At 34.3% G+C, this 20,008-nt stretch overlaps 3 protein-coding genes across 3 annotated transcripts; all 3 read left to right on the forward strand.

Moving 5' to 3' along the window:
* Nucleotides 1-638: 638 nt before the first annotated feature.
* Nucleotides 639-6,107, forward strand: LOC110685530 (dolichyl-diphosphooligosaccharide--protein glycosyltransferase subunit 1A-like). Its single transcript, XM_021862069.1, has 10 exons — nt 639-833; nt 1,309-1,353; nt 2,175-2,809; nt 2,902-3,049; nt 3,139-3,315; nt 4,393-4,461; nt 4,599-4,688; nt 5,017-5,175; nt 5,281-5,505; nt 5,657-6,107. The coding sequence occupies exons 1-10, from the start codon at nt 705-707 to the stop codon at nt 5,846-5,848; spliced, it is 1,869 nt and encodes a 622-aa protein (XP_021717761.1). The 5' UTR covers nt 639-704; the 3' UTR covers nt 5,849-6,107.
* A 1,087-nt stretch (nt 6,108-7,194) lies between these two features.
* Nucleotides 7,195-12,132, forward strand: LOC110685531 (outer envelope pore protein 21B, chloroplastic-like). Its single transcript, XM_021862070.1, has 5 exons — nt 7,195-7,371; nt 8,174-8,245; nt 8,493-8,654; nt 9,113-9,211; nt 11,848-12,132. Exons 1-5 carry the CDS (start codon nt 7,279-7,281, stop codon nt 11,929-11,931), a joined length of 510 nt encoding a protein of 169 aa, XP_021717762.1. The 5' UTR covers nt 7,195-7,278; the 3' UTR covers nt 11,932-12,132.
* Nucleotides 12,133-18,320: 6,188 nt separating this feature from the next.
* On the forward strand, nt 18,321-19,275 carry LOC110685532 (RING-H2 finger protein ATL80-like). Its single transcript, XM_021862071.1, has one exon. It carries the CDS (start codon nt 18,419-18,421, stop codon nt 18,962-18,964), a length of 546 nt encoding a protein of 181 aa, XP_021717763.1. The 5' UTR covers nt 18,321-18,418; the 3' UTR covers nt 18,965-19,275.
* The last annotated feature ends 733 nt before the right edge of the window (nt 19,276-20,008 follow it).

The following is a 20,008-nucleotide window of genomic DNA, read 5'->3' on the forward strand; positions in this document are numbered from 1 at the left end:
ATTTGCGGAAAACTTGTTTCGTCCCAAAAAACATGTTGTGAAACTAACCTCTTAAAATTCAAAGTGAAATATTGAAGGAATAGAGTTAGGATTCAATTTTCGTTCCAATACCAACATGAGGGACCTATACATATTGATTCAATAACAAGTCGGGTTGAATTTGGGTCAGGTCAATAACAAGTCGGGTTGATTCGGGTCGAGTTTGTAACAGGTCGAGTTGAAATTCGAGTCGGGTTTGTAGTAGGTTGGTTAAATTCGGGTCGGGTTAGGAATAGGTCAGGTTGAATTCGGGTCAGGTTAGGAACAGGTCGGGTTGAATTCGGGTTTTGACGGGTTAAAACGGGTTTGGGTAAATTTCGGTTTAGGTCAATAACTTACGGGTTACATTCGGGTCGGGTCGTCTCTAGGTTGGTTAATGTTCGGGTTAGGGTCTCAAATACTCGGATCAACTCGGGTGTAGGGTTGGTTTCAGGTTGGGTTAGGTCGGGTTTGGGTCACCATTTTTTTCGGGTTCAGACGGGTCGATTAATAGATCAGGTTAGGATCGGTATTTCGGATTGGGTCAACTTTTGATAGCTCTTCATGCAAGCATGCAAAATAAAGATTCGTGGGTTTAAGAGGTTTAATTTTTAGGGACAATCCATAAATAAATACAATAATCAAACTCATACCCCTTTTCTTGTTCGTACTAACATATCACTGAGATGACTGAACCCAGAAAAATGGGGTTAGGCAGTAGATTAAAGCTAGATCTATGTATCTTCATCTTCTCAATTGCTCTTTTCTCTTCCCCTGTTTTTTCCGATCTAATCATCTCCAAGTTTGACCGTCGCGTAAGTCTTTCTCTTGCCTCCCTTCGTTTTTTATTTTTGATTTCTGAAGCTCTAGTATTTTGTATTCCAATTGATTAATCGAGGCTTTTTTCTTGAGAGATTATATGAATTTTTGATCTGGGGTTTAATAATATTGTAATTAGATAGAGATTCAATCTGGGTTTTAGCTTATGATCATTGTTAAGCAGTCACTTGTATCTTTGTCATTTATTAATTTGGGATTTTGGGTCAATTTCAAAGGAAATTGATGAGCTTTCAATGTGATTAGTTGCACTGCGAATCAGGTTTATTTATTTTGATGCCTAAAGGTTGTATTTGGGATTCCCCCTTTCTGTAATTTGATGGGTTGGACTTGAATAATATAGGGGTTTAAGGGTAGAAGATGAGGTTTTGCATTTGCTTCTTTAATTGCTTTTGAATTTATTACCTTTTTCTTCAAGTTTCAGCTAATTTTATACTCCTTTTATTGATGCAGATTGATTTGACATCCCACATTGTGAAAGTTACCTCCAACATTAAGGTGATTTTGGTTGCTCTCTTTTTCCATTGGCATCAATATCATATAATTTTGTTATATTTTGAAAGAATCCAACGCATAACTTTCCACTGGATGAGGCCCTGACACATACGAGAGGCTACATAGTGTTTTTTTCCTTAGTGACTAGCTGCTTTAGTTGCATCAAGGGTTGGTTAGTTTTTAGATGAATTTAAGTGACTTTTGATGACTCATGAACACACCAGTTGTTACAGCCTTAAACTTCAAACTTTGTAAGAACATATAAAATCAATTAATGTCCTGCCAATTATTCACATTCCTTGTAGCTTCGCTTTGGTTTTTTGATGCAAAAAGAACTGAGGAGGGTTACTCCGGCTTCCGAATTGGGTAGTGTTGAGATTGCATAATTCATATCTATGAAATATATTTTATTAGGTTGCTGGATGTAAATGCTGCGTAGAAGTGAGAACATTTCATTTTTTGCCGCTTACACTATTATGATTGGTCATATGCAAACTCTGTTATGTTAAACAAAGTTTAAATTAGTTGATTTATGCTAATTTGTCCCCAAAGCTTAAGAAATAGCTTGCTTTTAGGTCAAGATACTGGTTTTTATGCAATCAAGCGTTAGGGCCAATAGAGCAATAATAAGCTTAGCTTTTTGAGGAGCTAGCATTTAGTTTCCAGATTTCAGCTTTGGATTGATCTTGATTAAGCATGTGGTCTAGCAATTAGCCTTGTGTTATTTTATCTACCAACTTTAGGTCCAGCAGCTACTGTTTTATCTAGATAATTGCTACCTTATGTAGAATTTCTTATCTTAATCCTGATATTTTTCTATGTAGGTGGAAAATGATGGAAATGAACCAATTTCAGACTTTGTGGTTGCCTTCCCTGATCACCAGGCGAAACATTTGGCCTCTTTGTCAGCTTTTCACATTGAAGGCAAAGGGAAGACAAAAAGCTGTGGAGCTAGTCTCCCTCTTAAGCCTGTTCAATCTGAGGGTATCCCTCAATCTTTAACATCCTATTCTGTATCTCTACCCAAAAAACTTGTTAAGGGAGAAAGCTTATCCTTGGAAGTTTTTGCTGTATTCGCTCATATCTTGAAGCCATTCCCAGAGAAAGTTTCCCAGGGTGATTTTCAGCTAGTTGTATTCCAGGATAGTGCATATTATCTATCCCCGTATGCAGTTAAGGCTCAAACATTAAGTGTTAAATTGCCTGATGCAAGAATTGAATCTTATACCAAACTAGAAAACAGCAAAGCCCAAGGTTCTGAAATAAAGTATGGACCATATGAGAATCAATCCCCTTTCTCATATTCCCCAGTTGTTGTACATTTTGAATACAACAAGCCATATGCAGTTGCACAAAAATTAGTGCGTGAGATAGAAATTTCACACTGGGGCAATGTGCAAATCACTGAGCATTATAACCTTGTCCATGGAGGTGCCATTCTCAAGGGAGAATTTTCCAGGTGTGTTTCTTTTCCCAATATTTATCAATTTTGTTCCAACCACAAGTATCATACGTTTATGATTATATTCCATGCATTGTTTTTGTATGCAGACTTGATCATCAAATGAGTTCATATGCAAAGGGTGCTTCATCATTTAGCAGACTAGTAGCTAAACTACCTCCAAGGGCACATTCAGTCTATTATCGGGATGAAATTGGCAATATTTCCACTTCTAATCTGCAGAGTAATTCAAAAAAGGTATTGTTCTTCTTGTGAATACCGTCCGATTAATTCTGCTTTGTTAACTTTGCTCTTTAGTTATTTATTTTCAATTTTCATACTTGCAGACTGAGCTAGAAATTGAACCAAGGTATCCTTTGTTTGGCGGCTGGAAAACATTTTTTACCTTTGGATATGGCTTGCCCCTGAAGGATTACTTATTTGAGGCTGAAGGAACGCGCTTTGTTAACATCTCATTTGGAAGCCCTATTGATGAGCTGGTAGTTGATGAGCTCATAGTAAAGGTATTACTTTAGGGTTCAATGTGGATACCATCTTCTTGTTCTCCATTCATGTTATTACCTTGAAATTGCAGCTTGGCTGTAGACACTATGTTTATTGGTTAATAGTATTGCATACTTTCTATACTTCATTTGAATAGGGTATGGAAGTGTAAGCTTGTTGACCTCATCTGTGGATCTGTCAGAGTTAGAACAATAATTTAAATACTAGTTATAATATTAAGGTTCTATTGTGCTTTGTTTGTGTGGAAGATTGTGTTAAATTGACTCATTATCCTAAGCAGAAAATGCTGGTTGTGCTTAAATGCTTGATACTGACTGTGCTGACTGCCCTAGGACAATTTTGTTGGGAGTCACCCTTGCCAGGGCATTAGAGACCTCTTGGTCATAGGATGTATGATCTCCATAATGTCATAGTTCTTGCACTCTATGGGTTGCTAATTGTCTGCGGTTGATAGTACAATATTCCCTCTGCCACTTGTAATCCTCACAATTTCATGTAAAGAGTTGTCAAGACTGTCATCCATGCCATGAGCGAACATGGTTTGAAAATGTGGTTTTGATCATAATATTGGGAATGGAAATGATGCATTAATTGTGGTCCATGTTGTGTTTGCTACAATACAAATTTGATTTTAGAGTCTTTAAGATTAAATAATAAGTTTACACTATTAGAGTGATTAGAGCAAATGTGCAATATTAGAGGCTTAGTGCTATTTAGCTATTATTGGGGAGAGGTATAGGGAATCTTTCGTTGCTTCTGTGATTGGCTAGTAACTTTTGAGTAAAACAAGAGATATAACATTTGATTTGGATGAGATCGCGGGTCTATAAACACCCCAACCAGACTATGTCAGTTCTGTCAATTGAATATCCTTTACAATATGGATGAACCAAAACAATGCGGTGATATTTTTTGCAATGGCCATGAATTTCCTAGATATTTGTCTAGGATTCTACCCCAATATATGATGAAATGAGTGGGAAACTATTTCAATTTGGAAACCTTTTCCTTTTAATCAAAATCTTAGAGCATTATGTAGTCTTGCATAAGTTTCTGATAAATTTAATGATCTGCAGGTTGTTTTGCCAGAGGGGTCAAGTGACTTGTCTGTTTCTATTCCATTTCCAGTGGAACAATGGCAAGAGGTAATTAATCTAGCAGGATGAATTGCTTTAATATCCCGGCTCAATCCCCACCCCCTCCTCGAGCTGTACCTTTTTTACCTTCTATGAAAGCAAAATATTTGAACACGTACTAATGTTGTTACTTCTATTTCAACCAGACCAAAGTCAGTCACCTGGATATAAGTGGTCGACCAGTAATGGTTCTGCGGAAGGTCAATGCAGTTCCAGAGCATAATCAACATTTTCAGGTATAAATTACACAAATTCATCCTCCAGATTCCTAGTTTAATTTACAAATGTGCAAATAAAAGCATTATAGCTCTTTGATTGACATTAATGTTTTGGGTTAAAAGTCTGAAGCATAATTATTATTTTCACTTGATAGCAGTGGTATTACTTTTATATGCTATATTAGATTGGCCAATAATGAAGAAACACTTGGATTTATATTACTTTGACAGCTCTTATGTTATTACTTTAATATTATTATAGTTTTACTTTATTATGAGCATCGATAATTATGGTTTTGTCAACCATCTTATAATCTCACCATCTTATGTGTGTCGTGATTCTCAGGTATATTACAAGTTCAATTGTTTGTCCTTGCTCAGGGAGCCATTGATGTTGATTTCAGGATTTTTCTTCCTATTTGTTGCTGGAATTGCATACTCTCATGCCGACTTTTCAATTTCTAAGAGTTCTGCCTCCTATTTGGCAAGAGTACAAAGGGAGGAGGTGAGTTTATAATGTCTCATTTGTGTGGACTGTGGAGCAATAAGTTCAAGTAAGCAAATCTAATTTGTACATGTCTTCGCATGTTCTGGTCATCTTAATATTTAGGTGCAAACTATAATCCAGCAGCTTGAGAATATTATCAGCCGATGTTTAGCAATCCGTGATAAACTGGAGGTGTCATTGCGTGAATTATCTAGAACCGGTAATGTCCAAGCTTGTAAGAATGCTCGGAAAGCCGCGGACAACTTGCTCAAAGAGCTTTTGAAAGAGTTGAAGCCCTTGCTTACTTCCTTGCAGTTGTCTCCACAGGCGACCCAAATCTTTCCTAAGGTTTGTTTTAAATGTTTATTTTAGACAATTAAGGTGCTCCCCATTAATTTCTGTTCATGCTCTTTTGAATCATTTTTACTATTTTCAATTTCATAGGAATGTTATTTAAGCTTTTACAAGATTGATACAATTGTAATTGGTTGTATTGCAGGTGGAGGAACTTGTTACAAAGGAGCGAGAATTGCAAGAAAGGTTAATTACTAAACATTCAATCGTGGTGGACTGCTGCGAAAAGAAGCTGAGTGGTCGGGAAATAGAAAACCGAGTTGCTCCTATCCAACAAAAAATTACAGCCTTGAAGCAGGATGTTGATGATCTTCTAGAGTATATCGATGAATTCTGAAATCTGAATAGCATCTTTATAACTTAGTTCCTGCAACTGATTATCATAGCAGCGCAGACATGGGCTTTGTTTGTGTTAGATTGCTGATCTTATGCGATAAACTTATCCAATTTTGTACTCTGAGTCTTTAATGTAGGAAAATTTGATATTATATGAAAGATACGGCTATCTATTGCCTAGGACCATGGATACATAACAAAGATTGATCATATGATTATTATTGTGAAAATTTGAAAAGCATGCATAACAACTTTACTAATTCTTTGACCATTATTACTTGTTCTCATGGAAGCAAAACTCGGCTGTTCCGTTCTATAATGGCTGTAATAGATATTGGGATGCCGTTCCCAACGGCGCATTGAAAATCACACTCAACTCGCCGGCTGTTATGTAACGGTAGAACTACGTTCTATAACTCTATTTTTTTTAAATCGCCGGCTGTTAGGAAGGTGAAGTTGGCTATTGACTCTTTTGCATGTCAAAGGGTGAGACACCCTCTAACTCTCCTTATATACACATACTTCGCAAATGCAAGGCTCTCATCTTTGGTAGAAGTTGGGAGATTGCTATTAACCATTGTTGTAAAGAAGACAATCGAGCGGCTGATTGGTTAGCTAACTATGGAGTGGTGATGGAGCAAAGGCTAATGCTCCTTGAGGCGATCTTGAAGAATCGTCATGCTAATTTAAGTGAAAACTCGCTAACACCATTAGTGTTTTTGTAAGTACACCATAAGTCCTGTGTGACACACGATATTTACAATTTTTCATATAATTTTTTTAGGAATCATAACCCATTAGATTGATTGAATAATAACTTTGGTAAGTTATATAATAGTAGTAAAATTAACTAAAATTTTCTTATTAAATATGAAGTAAAATTTTATTTAAAGGGGTGTTAAATATTGCCATAAAAATGATTAAAACCGCCAGCATTTAGTGTGAATGGACAACTATGCCCTTAGTACTTCACCAATATCTTCCCTCTCGCCACCAATTACTAACACCTTGACACCACCACCCTGGTCTGCCGGGAAGGTGGTGGTATTTTTAATTACCAGCAACCGCAACAACCGGGGCTGGAAATTGGTTACCGAGCACAGTAACCAGTTTTGGCGATAATGGGCACGATTTTAATTATTACCGGTGTAAGTGAAGTTGGTAAAAAATGTTGCAATTATTTTATAATAATAGACGTAAAATAAAAGTATTGCGATTATTATGAAACGAGTATAAATTTATTAATTTAGCGCTACATCAACCAATTTAATTTAAAATTTGTCACTTTATAAAGAAAAATAATACTCCTTACGGATTAATAAATAAATAAATAAAAATAAAAACCCTTATATCCGTTTGTTCACCATTCTCTTCTGACCTTCACTGTTGTTGTGAGCAGAAATAGAATACAGCAAAGAGAGAGAGATAATTATGGAGACTTCTCTAAGATACAGTGCTGATTCCAAATCTCTCAGAATTCATGCCAAGCAGAAGCTTCCCATTGATTCTGACACTTTCTTGCAGGTTTTTCTTCATTTCTTTTCTTTTTCACTTTTGTGCCTCTTAATTTTTATGCTTTTATTTTGTTTCTACTGATTTTTATTGCTTTGTTAATGTTTTATCATTTTATAATTGCATGTTCAGTTAATTGTTAGCTTCCATTGCTACTGTAATTTTATTTTTATTATTATAGTTTTGAATTAGGTTTTAGTGCTTTTAATTTGTCAAGTAATGGCTGAATTTCTGCAATTCTGAGGTTTTCTTGGATTATGACGTTTTGAGTGAAGGGTAAGCTGAATTATACAAGTGTAGTATAAATTATTGTGCAAATAATTTTTGTGAGTGTGGAGAATTTAGCAAATTTTATCATGTTGGTGTTCAGAAATTGTTGTAATAAGTGAATGTGTTGTTTTTAGTGGCTTGATAGAAGAATGTGAAATGGGTAAAGAGAGAAATTGCTGGTTTTACCGCGAAATTCCTCACCTTTTGAGCTGCATTGTATTTGGCTGATTTTGTTGAAGGGTCTCTGAACGTTTGAAGATAACCCCTTTTATGAAAGTTATCATGACTGTATTTGGGGTGAACTACATTGTGCATTGGAGACTATTTCTTATCTGTTTTTCACTCCTTTACGAGGGTTTGGAGTGTCAGATTTTTTTTTTCTCTTTTTTTTAACGATTTATTGGATTGTATATGTCCTCAAGTTGCTAGTTGTATCATTGTATGAGGTGCCATTGGTTATACATTCGACCTCTCAATCTCTTATCTATGCTGTATTTTCCAGTTTTCGTTTTATGATATTCGGAGGGTTTTTCCTTTATGTCAGGTTCATGGAGAACTAGATACAAGATATGGGTCACCAAACTACTTCTGTGCAATGTTGAGGCGCTTCTATAATGTATGCTGCTCCATAAGCTATCTTGCTTCACTCAATTTATAAGTTTCTTAGGCCTTGTTCTTTTTGGGTTCTGTGCTCAACAAATAAATCTCTTTTCTTTGTACCCTTTTTTTTTTTTTTTTTTTTTTTTTTGATATTATATAATGTGCTTGATTTGACAAGTCATATTGATTATTTGACAGTCTGAATCATTTAACTTCTTGCTCTTCTTCCTCTTTGTTTGCATGACAACTATTTCAATTGATAGCAACCACAACTGTCATCCAGTGTTGGCTTGGGGGTGCAATTTGATAAGCATGAGAAGCTTGGTTACACTGCTCGTGGTAAAATGGCATTCCCTGTGACATCTAATGACTCAATTAGCTTTAACGTCAAGGGACGATGCGAGATTGACAAAGAGTTTAAGCAGGTTAGAGCTGATTTACAGTTTTTTTGACAATTATGCATTTTGGAGCATCCAAATATGTAGCTCAAGTTTGGTAACACCCCCCTTCCCCCAATACCCCCCCGCCCCCCGCCCCCCCCCCCCCCCCAAAAAAAAAAAAAAAAAAAAAAAACAATGGGAACTAGGAAAGAAAAGAAAGAGTTCAGGAAAAGTGACTGACAACCTTTTCCTGACATTACCTACCTATTGTGCGAGATTTGCTATCGTTGAGAAGGAAACTGACTTTATGTAAATAGCTTTTAAGTAATTTTATTAGATACTCAAGTGTATCTGCAGAGGCACCCCCCACTCTCTTGAATTAAGATTATATCCATCCTTCTGTATGTTGTATGGGATTTTTTTTGTACATTTTGTTAGGTGAAAAGCTTGAGGACCTTTTATTATTTGTCAAATGTCTTATCTTCTTCCCCACTCTTTTGTAGAGGAGGGTCAGGGGAGGTGCAGAATTCACCTGGTGCATTTTCAATTTTCAAAAGGAACAAGATCTGAGGTTCAAGGTTGGCTACGATGTCACTAATAAGGTAGGCCTTATAATTGTTCAAATTTCTTTTTTGAAGAATCTAGTATTCTTCTCCACATATCACCTCACTTAAAGAGTGACTTACAAATAGTTGTGGTAGTGCTGGTTTTTACATTTGATTCAAAAATATATCTTCTAAATTTATTTCTTAGTCCACCATCAGTAATTGCATATCTGGGAATTACATTAATTCAATGAAAAGTAACCCATTTGACTTTCTTCTGGTACAGTTTAAGCAATAACCTTCTCTGATTTTGGACTTTGTTGAAGAGTTAAAGCCTAATGGTTGATTTTCAGTAAAGGATTTTCTATCTATCTTAATTGAATTGAAATGATATTAAGTATATTTTTTTAATAAAATAAAATTGGAAACAGCTCTTAAGCTAATTATTGTATTTTGGAGGCTGACAGGACAATTCAATTTTGTGCATTCTCTAGTTTATAAAACATTTGGGCTTCTGGATTGGCAATGCAATCCAAATCCAAAATAAACATTTTTTTTTACTAAGAAGTATACTTGTCCACGTTGCTTTTGGGTTGCACAATTGCACTTGGGAACCCTAAGGAGTTCTTTAATTTTCTTGTCTCCATGGCTTGTCCATATGTGTGTACACTTGAGGTGGCTGCCCACCTGTTACTGTTATACCCTAGTAAAGTGGTATAGTATTTCTTCAAGGACTTCATTAATACATCTTCCCCATGTAATTGATGATATCAACTTAGCTTTTTCTTGTAAACATTGTCTTTCTCTTAATTAACAAAGGTTACAATAATTTTATTTGTTTCCTGATGTATGCTTTGCATTAAACTCCTTTCACTGTCCTGATGGTTAATATAGAACAGAATATGACAGTAGATGTATGAATTGAAGTTGCATTTGTTGCTGTTTCAAGCTGCTCCTTCGATAACTTGGGGATATTGTGGATGTATTGGGTGTGAATTTGACTGCAATGTATACTTCGTATATATTAAACATAGTGGTGCAAATAAAGAGAACAGGACTGTTACTTTGAAATAGAGATGTTTATTACTCCCTTTGGTCTCAACTCAAAAGCACCATTTCCAAATAGTGATTAAGAAAAGGCTACAACAGAGAGATATATTCAAAAGATCGGTAACAAAACTTCTTCTTTATATTGTGACATCATTTTTGGCCTGGTTGAAATAAATAATCACTACCTGATACCATATTGAACAAAAATAAGGCAATTGAGCAATTAATATCTTTAATATCAACCAGTAGAAGAATCAGCTTGATAGGTTTCAACTTGGCTTTCCACTTATGTGGTGATTTTATGGAAAAAAAATATATTTTTTGAACTTTGGCTTTGCAAAATAGTTACTTTTGTCCCAAGTCAAATTTCTTGTCATTTTTAAGGATGCCCATGTGAATAATTTTCCTTTCTAAAAATGCATTTGTCTATATATTACAACATTTTTTACTACTCACAACCAATCACTAGGGTACACGTTTGAGTATACATATGACTTTATTTCCTCGAAAAGGAAAGGAGTTCTTTTGTGGCATTCCGTATCAATAATAGTATACTCCGTCTGTTTTCAAATAAATGTAACAATTTACATTTTCGGATAGTTCACTATTAATGAAACATACTTTATTTGGTTTGTTGTTTCCCTTGTCTATATCCTCATCTTATGGTCATTTTCTCTTATTTATCTTCACCCCTCTCCTCATCATATGGGCCTTCTTTATATTCATCCCATACCTCTTTGGTAAGGTTAGCTAGATTTATACTTTATACTAATACAACTAAAAGACAAAATTTGAACCATTAGGGGGGACGGGGGTGATCATTAAACATGACCGGTTTTGCGAAATAATGTCCATGGTTAATACAAAATGCATAAAAAGACGGTGTAAGACCTTGTCTTACTATGCGAAGTGATGATGTTATGATGTGGCTTTTCAACGGAGTGAACGGACTAAGTTGGTCGTTTACTAATCTCTCATAGCTCAGCCACCTTCTCATTCCCTATGTCTGGAATTCTGTTATGCATGCTTTTCTGTCTGATGAAGTGCATAATTTGTAGCGAGCTACCTCTGCTTATCCACACTTTCTTGTTGAGTTGGTTAGTCGAATGATCAAACCCTTATAAGCTGTGTACTTATTGGGATTTGTTCAATGTTACTTTGACTTAATTATCTCCAGTACTCGTTATATCTTGGCACTTCTACAAGTGTATGACCTGACCCTTAATTTTTCACCTTGACAGTTGATACCTAATTATCTTGATTCACATATATGTAGAGGAAAAGATGAGAAATGTAAAATGTATGTAATTGTAATGTGAACTTCCGTACAATGTGAACAGTCATTTGATAGAAATTTCAACCAGAACCTCCAATCAAGTAAATGTATATTCTACTTGTGTGATTATAATGGGGAAAGACGTGCAAAAATTGTTTAGAATCAGAAATATACTTCATGTATGCTGGGCCTGCATCTGAGTAACATGGCATACTTCATATTTGTGTTGGCTCTAACTCTGTTGCCTATTGGATTCTTGTTATATCTGCTTTCCTCAGCCACCAAACATTACTCAGAGCTGTGTAGCCAATATGTATTCCTTTTCTTGTATTTTAATTAGCTCTACTTTACCCTTGTATCTCTGCAGATTCCATACATGCAGTTCAGAGAAAATAATTGGACTGTCAATGCTGATGCAAAGGGCAGGTGGAATGTTCGATATGATTTGTGAGAAAGGATAGGTCATCTATATGAAAATTTTGGAGGTTAGATTATGATATAGACCTTGAGAAGCACTTTTTCGTGTGTTAATCTGATGGACAGCCATTTTGCTGACCATATTCATTGATGTTCTATGTCCAACGATGATTTTACTTTTGTAAGTTAGTTATTGAAATGCTGCCCATGTGAATGTTCTTGTCTCATCACCAAACTTTTTTGCTGTCAGGGTCTCTTCTATATCATATAGCACCTTCATAAGTTGTAGATTCCTCACAAACACTAAAGTTTAGAGCACCTGAGTTGATGGTGCTAGGATTGTGGGCCTTTCACCACTAGTGTTTCACAAACTCAAACAGCAAGTGCCCACTACAGAACCTTTCATACCCATACCGTTAGAAAAGAGTATGCCGTACAGCTATACTTGTGGTCTCACTAGAAAATGACCCATATTTGTTCTCATTCATTTGTGGACACATTGGTGGATATAAACTCTTTCAGTTAGATATTTGGAGATTAAAGTTTTAGATTTTGGTCTAAAAACTAGATTTAGCACCCCGTATTTTCCCCTTTTCATCAAGTTACGGTTACTAAAAATAAACAGACATTGGAAAAATGGCTCTTGATCGAAGATGGGATGAATATCGAATTTTTTGCGTGTTGTAAGTGGGTGGCCTGAGTGTAGGATATTCCTTTATGGAAAAAAAGTTGCTTATTGAGTAAGAAATTGAAGTCTTGAGGATAAGGTCTCTACTGCTTTCTGATGAAAAAAGGGAATTTAACTGGTAGAGGGATTCTTCTTTTTCTGAAAGTAGTTTATGGGATAAGACTACATGCAAAGCTCACGTGGTGTTTATGATTATAACACTTAACACATGGTGGTTGTGGTTGGAGGTAGGAGGTGATGTAAGCTTACATATCCATTACTAGTAGGGAAAAAAGGTGCTATAGTTAAAGTCTTAAGTTCGGTTTATTTGGAGCAACCTTGAACAAAATAAGGAATATTTTGGGGCGAGTGGACTCTTGGAGATGCCGGCATAACTAGAGTTAGCAAAACAGGTAACCGGGACATGTTCATGTTTAGTTTCGTGTTCACCCAATGTACTAAATTTCATGTATAAAGTAGGATAATTGCATAGCATGACAAATATTGCCTAATTGGGTCGTGTTTGGGTTGTTTTGGGTTCACTATCTTCTGGTTGAAATAGTATCGTGCTGTGTTGTACTCCGTATCAATGATTGGCAGATCTAGGTATACCATAAACGGCCTTGCGGGTGAGGCCTTGAGGGTACTATTTGGTGTAACAGTGGCAATTCTACTTTAACTTTATTGCACAATGATGCTGTGATACCCACATGGAGGATTGGACCCCAAGGGATGATAAATCCATCTCAAAGTTAGATTAAAATTAAAATAAAATGTAATCTTGAGGTTAACTTTCATATTCCTAACATGCTTGTATATAGTAAAATTTCAATTTAAATAGGATAGTACTTTAGAAAGAAACTTTTTAGATTGGATGATTTTGCAGATTTTTCAGATGAGGTTATCAGTTATCATGTTCTAATTGATTCTATATAAAAATATGTTTGATGATAAGGTCGATTATAAGTACTATATAATTTCCTACTCTAGGTCATTAATATTCCACCCACTTTTTTTTTGTTTTTTTGAGTCAAAAGAGTGTAAGTTTGCGTATGCCTTTTTCATTGCCATTATCAGTTATTCCTTTGACGATTGTCACTGTTATTATTAGATCATTATAACAAGATCCTAACTTACTTAGAATAAGGAAAGTGCTGTTGGTAGTTTGCTTAGTCAGTGGAATCCAACATCATATCCGCCTATCAACGTAGACTGGCCGACCTTACCTTATATGTACTTAGAATCACTCCTTCTATCCCACTAAGATTGTTCTATGTAACACTTTTTGAATGAGGTTCCACGAAGGGTTGTTCGAGAACGATGAGAGTGGTCAAAAGGCTTCACATGGGATGATGGTGGTGGTTTGGCAATGGGAGAAGGACGGTAGGAGTGAAGATTGTTGTGGTCAATTTGAGGTGATTTGAAACGTAATAGCCGTAATAGGATAGATAAAGGTGTCATTTGTGGGATCTTAAATTTGGTTAGGTACTGAAATGATATAGCAAAACAAAATATGAGATAAAACACAAACGTACCAAACTTTTCAAAACATTTTCTTGAGGCTTCACATGCCCGTTAAAGTAGGTTATATCAATAGCATGACATTTGTCTTTCCTATGCTTTTGAATCAAGCTTTGAGCTAGAGCATAAAGTAGGACGTAAATTGTAATGTAACTTCTCATTCTCTTAGAAATGAGCTTCAACTAGGGGTCTGTTCTCCTACGTTGAAATTCAGTTTAGCTCATCTCAGCTTAGTTCAGTTCAGTTCAGCTCCTAATTTCATTCTCTTATAAAATATTCATTTCAGTTTAATTTAGTTCAGTTCAGCTCAGCTCAGTTCAGTTCAGCTGAGTTCAGTCAATGAGAACATGCCCTAAATTAGGAATAGGAGTAGCAAAACATAAAATTTTTGCGCTTACTAACAATATTGTGCAATGTCTATTATACACTTTGGTGTATATTGTAATTTGTGTTTTGACTCTTAGAGATAAGGAAACTTTACTTAATACTTCGTATCATCAAAGTGTTTTTAACAAAATTTTAAAATCTAATTCATGCTTTGACAACCTTTAAGAAGTGACAGAGTACGTAATAGTTAGATACTAATCAATGAATGTGGTATAAATATGCTAAGGACACACCATTAATGAAATAATACTACCTTCGTTTCATATTATTTGCAACGATTAGACATTTCCTCTCTGCTTTGTGTCAAATTGTTACAAATAATATGAAACGGAAATATTATGTGTAAGGTGATACGTTTTGTTAATTGGGTCTAAAATATAATCCTAATTATTATGAGTGTTACTATTAACAAATTGATTAACATTTAAAATTCTTTTTTTAAAAAAAAATAGTTGATTAATATATAAAATTAAGAATAATACGGAGTAATATATATAAAAAAAAATAAAAAAAAATAGTCATGCTTTGGGCATTTGACAAGGGAGTTGAGCAAAAAGGAGTGAAGAAGAGTTCTTGTGCAATATTTGAGTTGCGTGAAAGATGCAATATCCTTGGCAGTAAGTGGTAACCGCGCCGAAAGGAGAGAAACGGGAGTTGGGAGATAAAGATTCACTATTAAGACCCTTTATAAAATACTTTTTATTATTAAAAGTAGAATTGTTTTGTATTTTTTCTATAGACTAAAGTAGAACATTTAAGCATATGTTAATTGTTATAGAGTTAAAAGTAAGAAAAAAAATCTTTCGCTACATAACTAGAATGCATTTGTGTCAATGCACGTGATGTTTCATCAATTTGCGGAGGGATATAAAATTAAGATTTTCTTTATTTTCACTATCGAAATATATAGAAAAAAATCTTGTTGCTTGATTGATATTGATAATACTTGTAAATGAGATGATTTTCTTATTGATTGATTTTTTTTATTTTTTTTTTGCAAGATACTTTCTAACTTACACTTCGTAATACCAATCACCCCCTAAGTTTAAAAATACATTTTACCATCTCTATTTTGTTATACACGTGTTCGCACCCATTTCCGTATAACCTATCCATAAAGCCTTAGAGAAATATTGTGGTAGGGCAAACTTTAGTTCAATGAAAGATCAAGTGAAAGTGTTGAAGATCCGTGAAGGAGGGAGGGGGACTAAATGTAAATTTCTAATGGAGTAGGATAAGGAGACTCACATTGACGTTTTTAGTGTTGGAGGGAACACTACTCAATCCATTTTTAATGCCTAATGACTTTATTATCCCAAAAAAAAAAAAGGGTCCTTTGTTTCAAAGATACCACCCTTGTCCTCACTTTATTCAAGTTGATAATTCTACTACGAGTATACCTCTATATGGGATGCAAAAATTGGATCAATTTTTGATAGAAAAATATCCTACTCTTATTATCTTTTTCATCCTTTTCACTTATTTTTTTGATGGCGGCATATTTTTATAAATCGCTTATACTAAAAACTTTTATTTATATTATCGGCTATTCACCGAACATAGTCATATATACCAACCATTTGATTAAACTTGGACTTTTTTGAATATTTTGAGAACTCAATTGTTGTAAGAATTAAGATGATTAATATTGATTTGTACAAAGTTATTTAATCTTATTAATTTTGAGAACTCGGTTCTTTAAATAATTTGTACAAAATTATTTAATCTTAATAATTGGAACTTATTTGGACAAAATAAAACTAATTAACTTATTGGAGGAGGGAGATTGAAGAGAACACTACTTAAGTTACTTTAATTGTTATATTTTCTATTACGAGTATTAAAATTGAGTGAAGAAATAGCGAAATAATTAGTGAAGTGTAGAAATAACAAAAAAATATTTTTCTTAAAAGTTTCATACTATTGGACTCTTTAAATATGAGAAGAGTTAAAGATATGAGTGTGGTGTGGTCCAACCTAATAAGCTATTTGGTGATATTTTAATGGCTATGATCATCAAAGAAAAGGTGGTTGTTATACATGTTACATCAAAAACAAACTAAATTTAGTCTTCTAACATCATCAAGGAGTCGACTATAAAATTGGATGAGGTCAATCTTTTTTTTTTGTTTTTGGAGTATAATTGTTCAAATAATTCTAATTAATGTACTCTTATATTTTGTCTAGTATTAATAATTGGGTTATCTTGCTACCAAATCAATGAATAATTAAGTTAAATTAGCAAAACTTATAGCGTATGTGTCATTATTATATGTTCATTTAGTTCATTTTCATTTTTTAAATTAAGGTTATCTAATTCTTATGAAGTTTTATCCTTACTTCTATTGTACATTTCACTAATCGGATCATTATACTAATTTATTTCGTTTAGACGATGAATCTATTTTCATTTAGCTAGTTTTCTATCTTTGATTCATCAATTGTCTAATTTTTAACCCTTCCTTGTATTGATAGCATTGTACATTTCGCGTATTAGATCATGATACGACTAATTAATATCTAAAACGGACACCTAACCATGCAATTAGGTGCCTAAATATAGACAATACATACACTTCCCTACGAAACCAAACAAATAAAGAATTAAAATCAGTGTGCTACAAGTAGATTTGCAGATATTATTTTGTCTTCCCCCCCTAACTTAAGGCCGCCCCTAATCCTCAATTACCCAAAAAAGGCAAATCAAAATACTTTAAAACAAATAAAAAGGAAAACACTTTTACTTCTTTAGTGAAAAAGATATTACTACATTATATTGCAGAATCTTATCCCTTTAACCTCTAATATGATTAGAGCTCTTGACTTTTCTATTTTTAATTTTAAATCAAATCTCCTCTTTAATCGGACAATTAAGATCTATAATCTCATCATTATCAACCATTTAATTTTAGATTAGCTAATATTCGATTAACTTACCCGCAACAATGCCACTTGTTTTAGCTTGTTAAGTCACAAAACACTATGGAGTAATACTTACTTAAAAAAATAAGATTAACCATATTTAATTATAGTAACTCCATCTCCTAATAATACAAATATCTTTAAAAAAAATAGATGGTTTGAAAATACATATCAAGATACTAAGAGTAACTTAACAATATATTGCCTAAACTAGAGTAACTTAACAATATATTGTCTAAACTAGAGTAACATTTTATATATATATATATATATATATATATATATATATATATATATATGTATCTTAGTAAAATAAAAATATACGGAGTAGTACTATTAAAGAGGTAAGCATAAATACAGTCCCTCAACTGTAGTAAATATATAAATTAATTTTTGTATATGATACGGAATACCATACTACGGAGTACAAATTTATGCTTATTACTCTTGAACATCCTTAAACAATACAAATGTACATAAGTCCATATATGACTAGCTATGCATTATCAGTACTACTATATATATATTTTTTTTAACAACGTAAAGAAAAACTTAACGTTATCCACAAAAGTAAAACACGAACACATACTAGATCATAAACAAGAATGATAAATAAAAAAAGAACTACTAGTATAACAAACAACAATCTTCAATTTAACCGTAACTAAATAGCCAACACTCCATACTAAATAGCCAACACTCCATCCAATCCGCTACTCGATTTACTACTCAATTTGCAACACATTATCCATACACACACAATTGGATAAATTGGATAGAGTATAATCCTGTATAGAGTTAGACTAAAGAGTAGAATTACAAAAAGAGGTTTACAGAAATACAGTAGATAAATGTTGCATTCACATTACACACCCATACATTTTAATTTTAATTTTAATTTTTTTTATATATTATATAAACACATCTCCCAATCTCACTCCCATATTCTTTCCTTCCTCTGACCTCTTTCTCTCATCCAAATTTTCTCTCTCCTCCAAAACCTCTCTCAACAACCACCCTCAAAATGAGATTCCTCCGAAGCTTAAACAACAACACCACCACCTCTTCGCCGCCGTCCTCCGACGACACCGAAACCGTCGACTCCGACTTCGTCGTCATCCTCGCCGCTCTCCTCTGCGCGCTCATCTGCGTCCTCGGCCTCGTCGCCGTCGCTCGCTGCGCTTGGCTCCGTCGCTTCGCTGGTGGTGCCGCTTCAGCTCCGGCGAACAAAGGCTTGAAAAAGAAGGTTCTCAAGGCGTTACCTAAGGTTGCTTACTCCGCCGAACAACACGCCGGTAAACTCTCCGATGACTGCGCTATTTGCTTGTCGGACTTCTCCGCCGGCGAAGAGATCCGGATTCTTCCTCAGTGCGGCCATGGCTTCCACGTGTCGTGTATTGACACGTGGCTTGGATCTCACTCTTCGTGTCCTTCCTGCCGTCAGATCCTCGCCGTTAGATGTCAGAAATGTGGCGGCGGATTGCCGGAGAATTCCGCCGCCGGAGCTCCGACTTCGACTGATAATAATCATAATCATAATCACATTCATAATAATACTTTCTTACCTTAACATTTTTAATTTTTTTAGGGGTTAGGTTTTTAGCTTAAGAAATTACCCCTTTTTCTATCCTTTTCTATTGCTAATGGAGTACAGTACATATTTGTGTTTATTTTTTTCAGTTAGTGTAGTATACAGATAGAATTTATATATAATGAAATCAAATTATGTAAGATTTTGTGTTTTAATCAAATTAATTTACCCCTAGTTGCCTAAAAGAAGGCGCAATTGGAGCTAAGGTTTGTAATTTGTTATGGATTACGCGGTAGAGTATGAATTATGTTATTCGGACTCTTCATTTTATTGTACATGTATTAACATGATACTGAGAGTTCGAAATTAGTACGATATTTGTAGTGAAGAGGTTGGAAATAAAGGTGATAAAAGAACAGTAAAAGTTGTAGAGAGGAATCTCAATCAATTATCAAAATTTCTCGTTTCATCTAAATGTCCCTTAAATGGAAGAAGACAATTGGAGATTTTTTTTTTTTTTTTTTTTGAGCTTTATTTCTCTTTAATCTTTAGTCTTTAGGAGTATCTTTTCATGTTCTCTTAGCACTTTGCTTAATTAAGGGTCCCAACTTACTAATGCTATGACATGAAAAAAAAGTAGTAATTGGGTCCTATGATTGTCCCAAATGTGGGTTAATTTTACTCGTTAATTTCATGATTAGTGATGATCTATTTCTAATCATTAAGATTTTCTTTTGAGGTCGAGGATTAGTCATTTGGCTTATTCGTATACCGTATTTTTGTGTTGGAATAAATGTCAGCTAATTTAATAGGTTACAAAATCTTTAAAACGCTATCCAAAATATATGATCAAATCTCATTTACATTGTGACGTGTCAAAGTCTTTCTTTCCAAGTGTTTTAGATAATATTATAATTTAAGTCAAAGTAAAATAGTCAATAGGGCAAGAAAGAAAATTGGTGAGAATTGAACAACAAAAGTTCCCAATCCCAAGGGGAAAGAAATTAGGAGCACATATCGTGTGATTAGTATTAGTATGCTAATTTTTTGTTTCTTTTTGTTTGGTCGCATATTTAGTGAACT

The sequence above is a fragment of the Chenopodium quinoa genome, unplaced genomic scaffold (genome assembly GCF_001683475.1).
Source record: "Chenopodium quinoa cultivar QQ74 unplaced genomic scaffold, ASM168347v1, whole genome shotgun sequence".
Taxonomy (NCBI): domain Eukaryota; kingdom Viridiplantae; phylum Streptophyta; class Magnoliopsida; order Caryophyllales; family Amaranthaceae; genus Chenopodium; species Chenopodium quinoa.

Bases quoted from the DNA above. Each gene is read 5' to 3' on its own strand.
- LOC110685531 (XM_021862070.1), top strand. From the start codon at position 7,279: ATGGAGACTTCTCTAAGATACAGTGCTGATTCCAAATCTCTCAGAATT. The intron at 8,246-8,492 runs GTATGCTGCTCC...TTCAATTGATAG, and splicing joins TGTTGAGGCGCTTCTATAAT to CAACCACAACTGTCATCCAG. The intron at 8,655-9,112 runs GTTAGAGCTGAT...ACTCTTTTGTAG, and splicing joins TTGACAAAGAGTTTAAGCAG to AGGAGGGTCAGGGGAGGTGC.
- LOC110685530 (XM_021862069.1), top strand. From the start codon at position 705: ATGACTGAACCCAGAAAAATGGGGTTAGGCAGTAGATTAAAGCTAGAT. The intron at 2,810-2,901 runs GTGTGTTTCTTT...TTTTGTATGCAG, and splicing joins CTCAAGGGAGAATTTTCCAG to ACTTGATCATCAAATGAGTT. The intron at 5,176-5,280 runs GTGAGTTTATAA...CTTAATATTTAG, and splicing joins CAAGAGTACAAAGGGAGGAG to GTGCAAACTATAATCCAGCA.
- LOC110685532 (XM_021862071.1), top strand. From the start codon at position 18,419: ATGAGATTCCTCCGAAGCTTAAACAACAACACCACCACCTCTTCGCCG.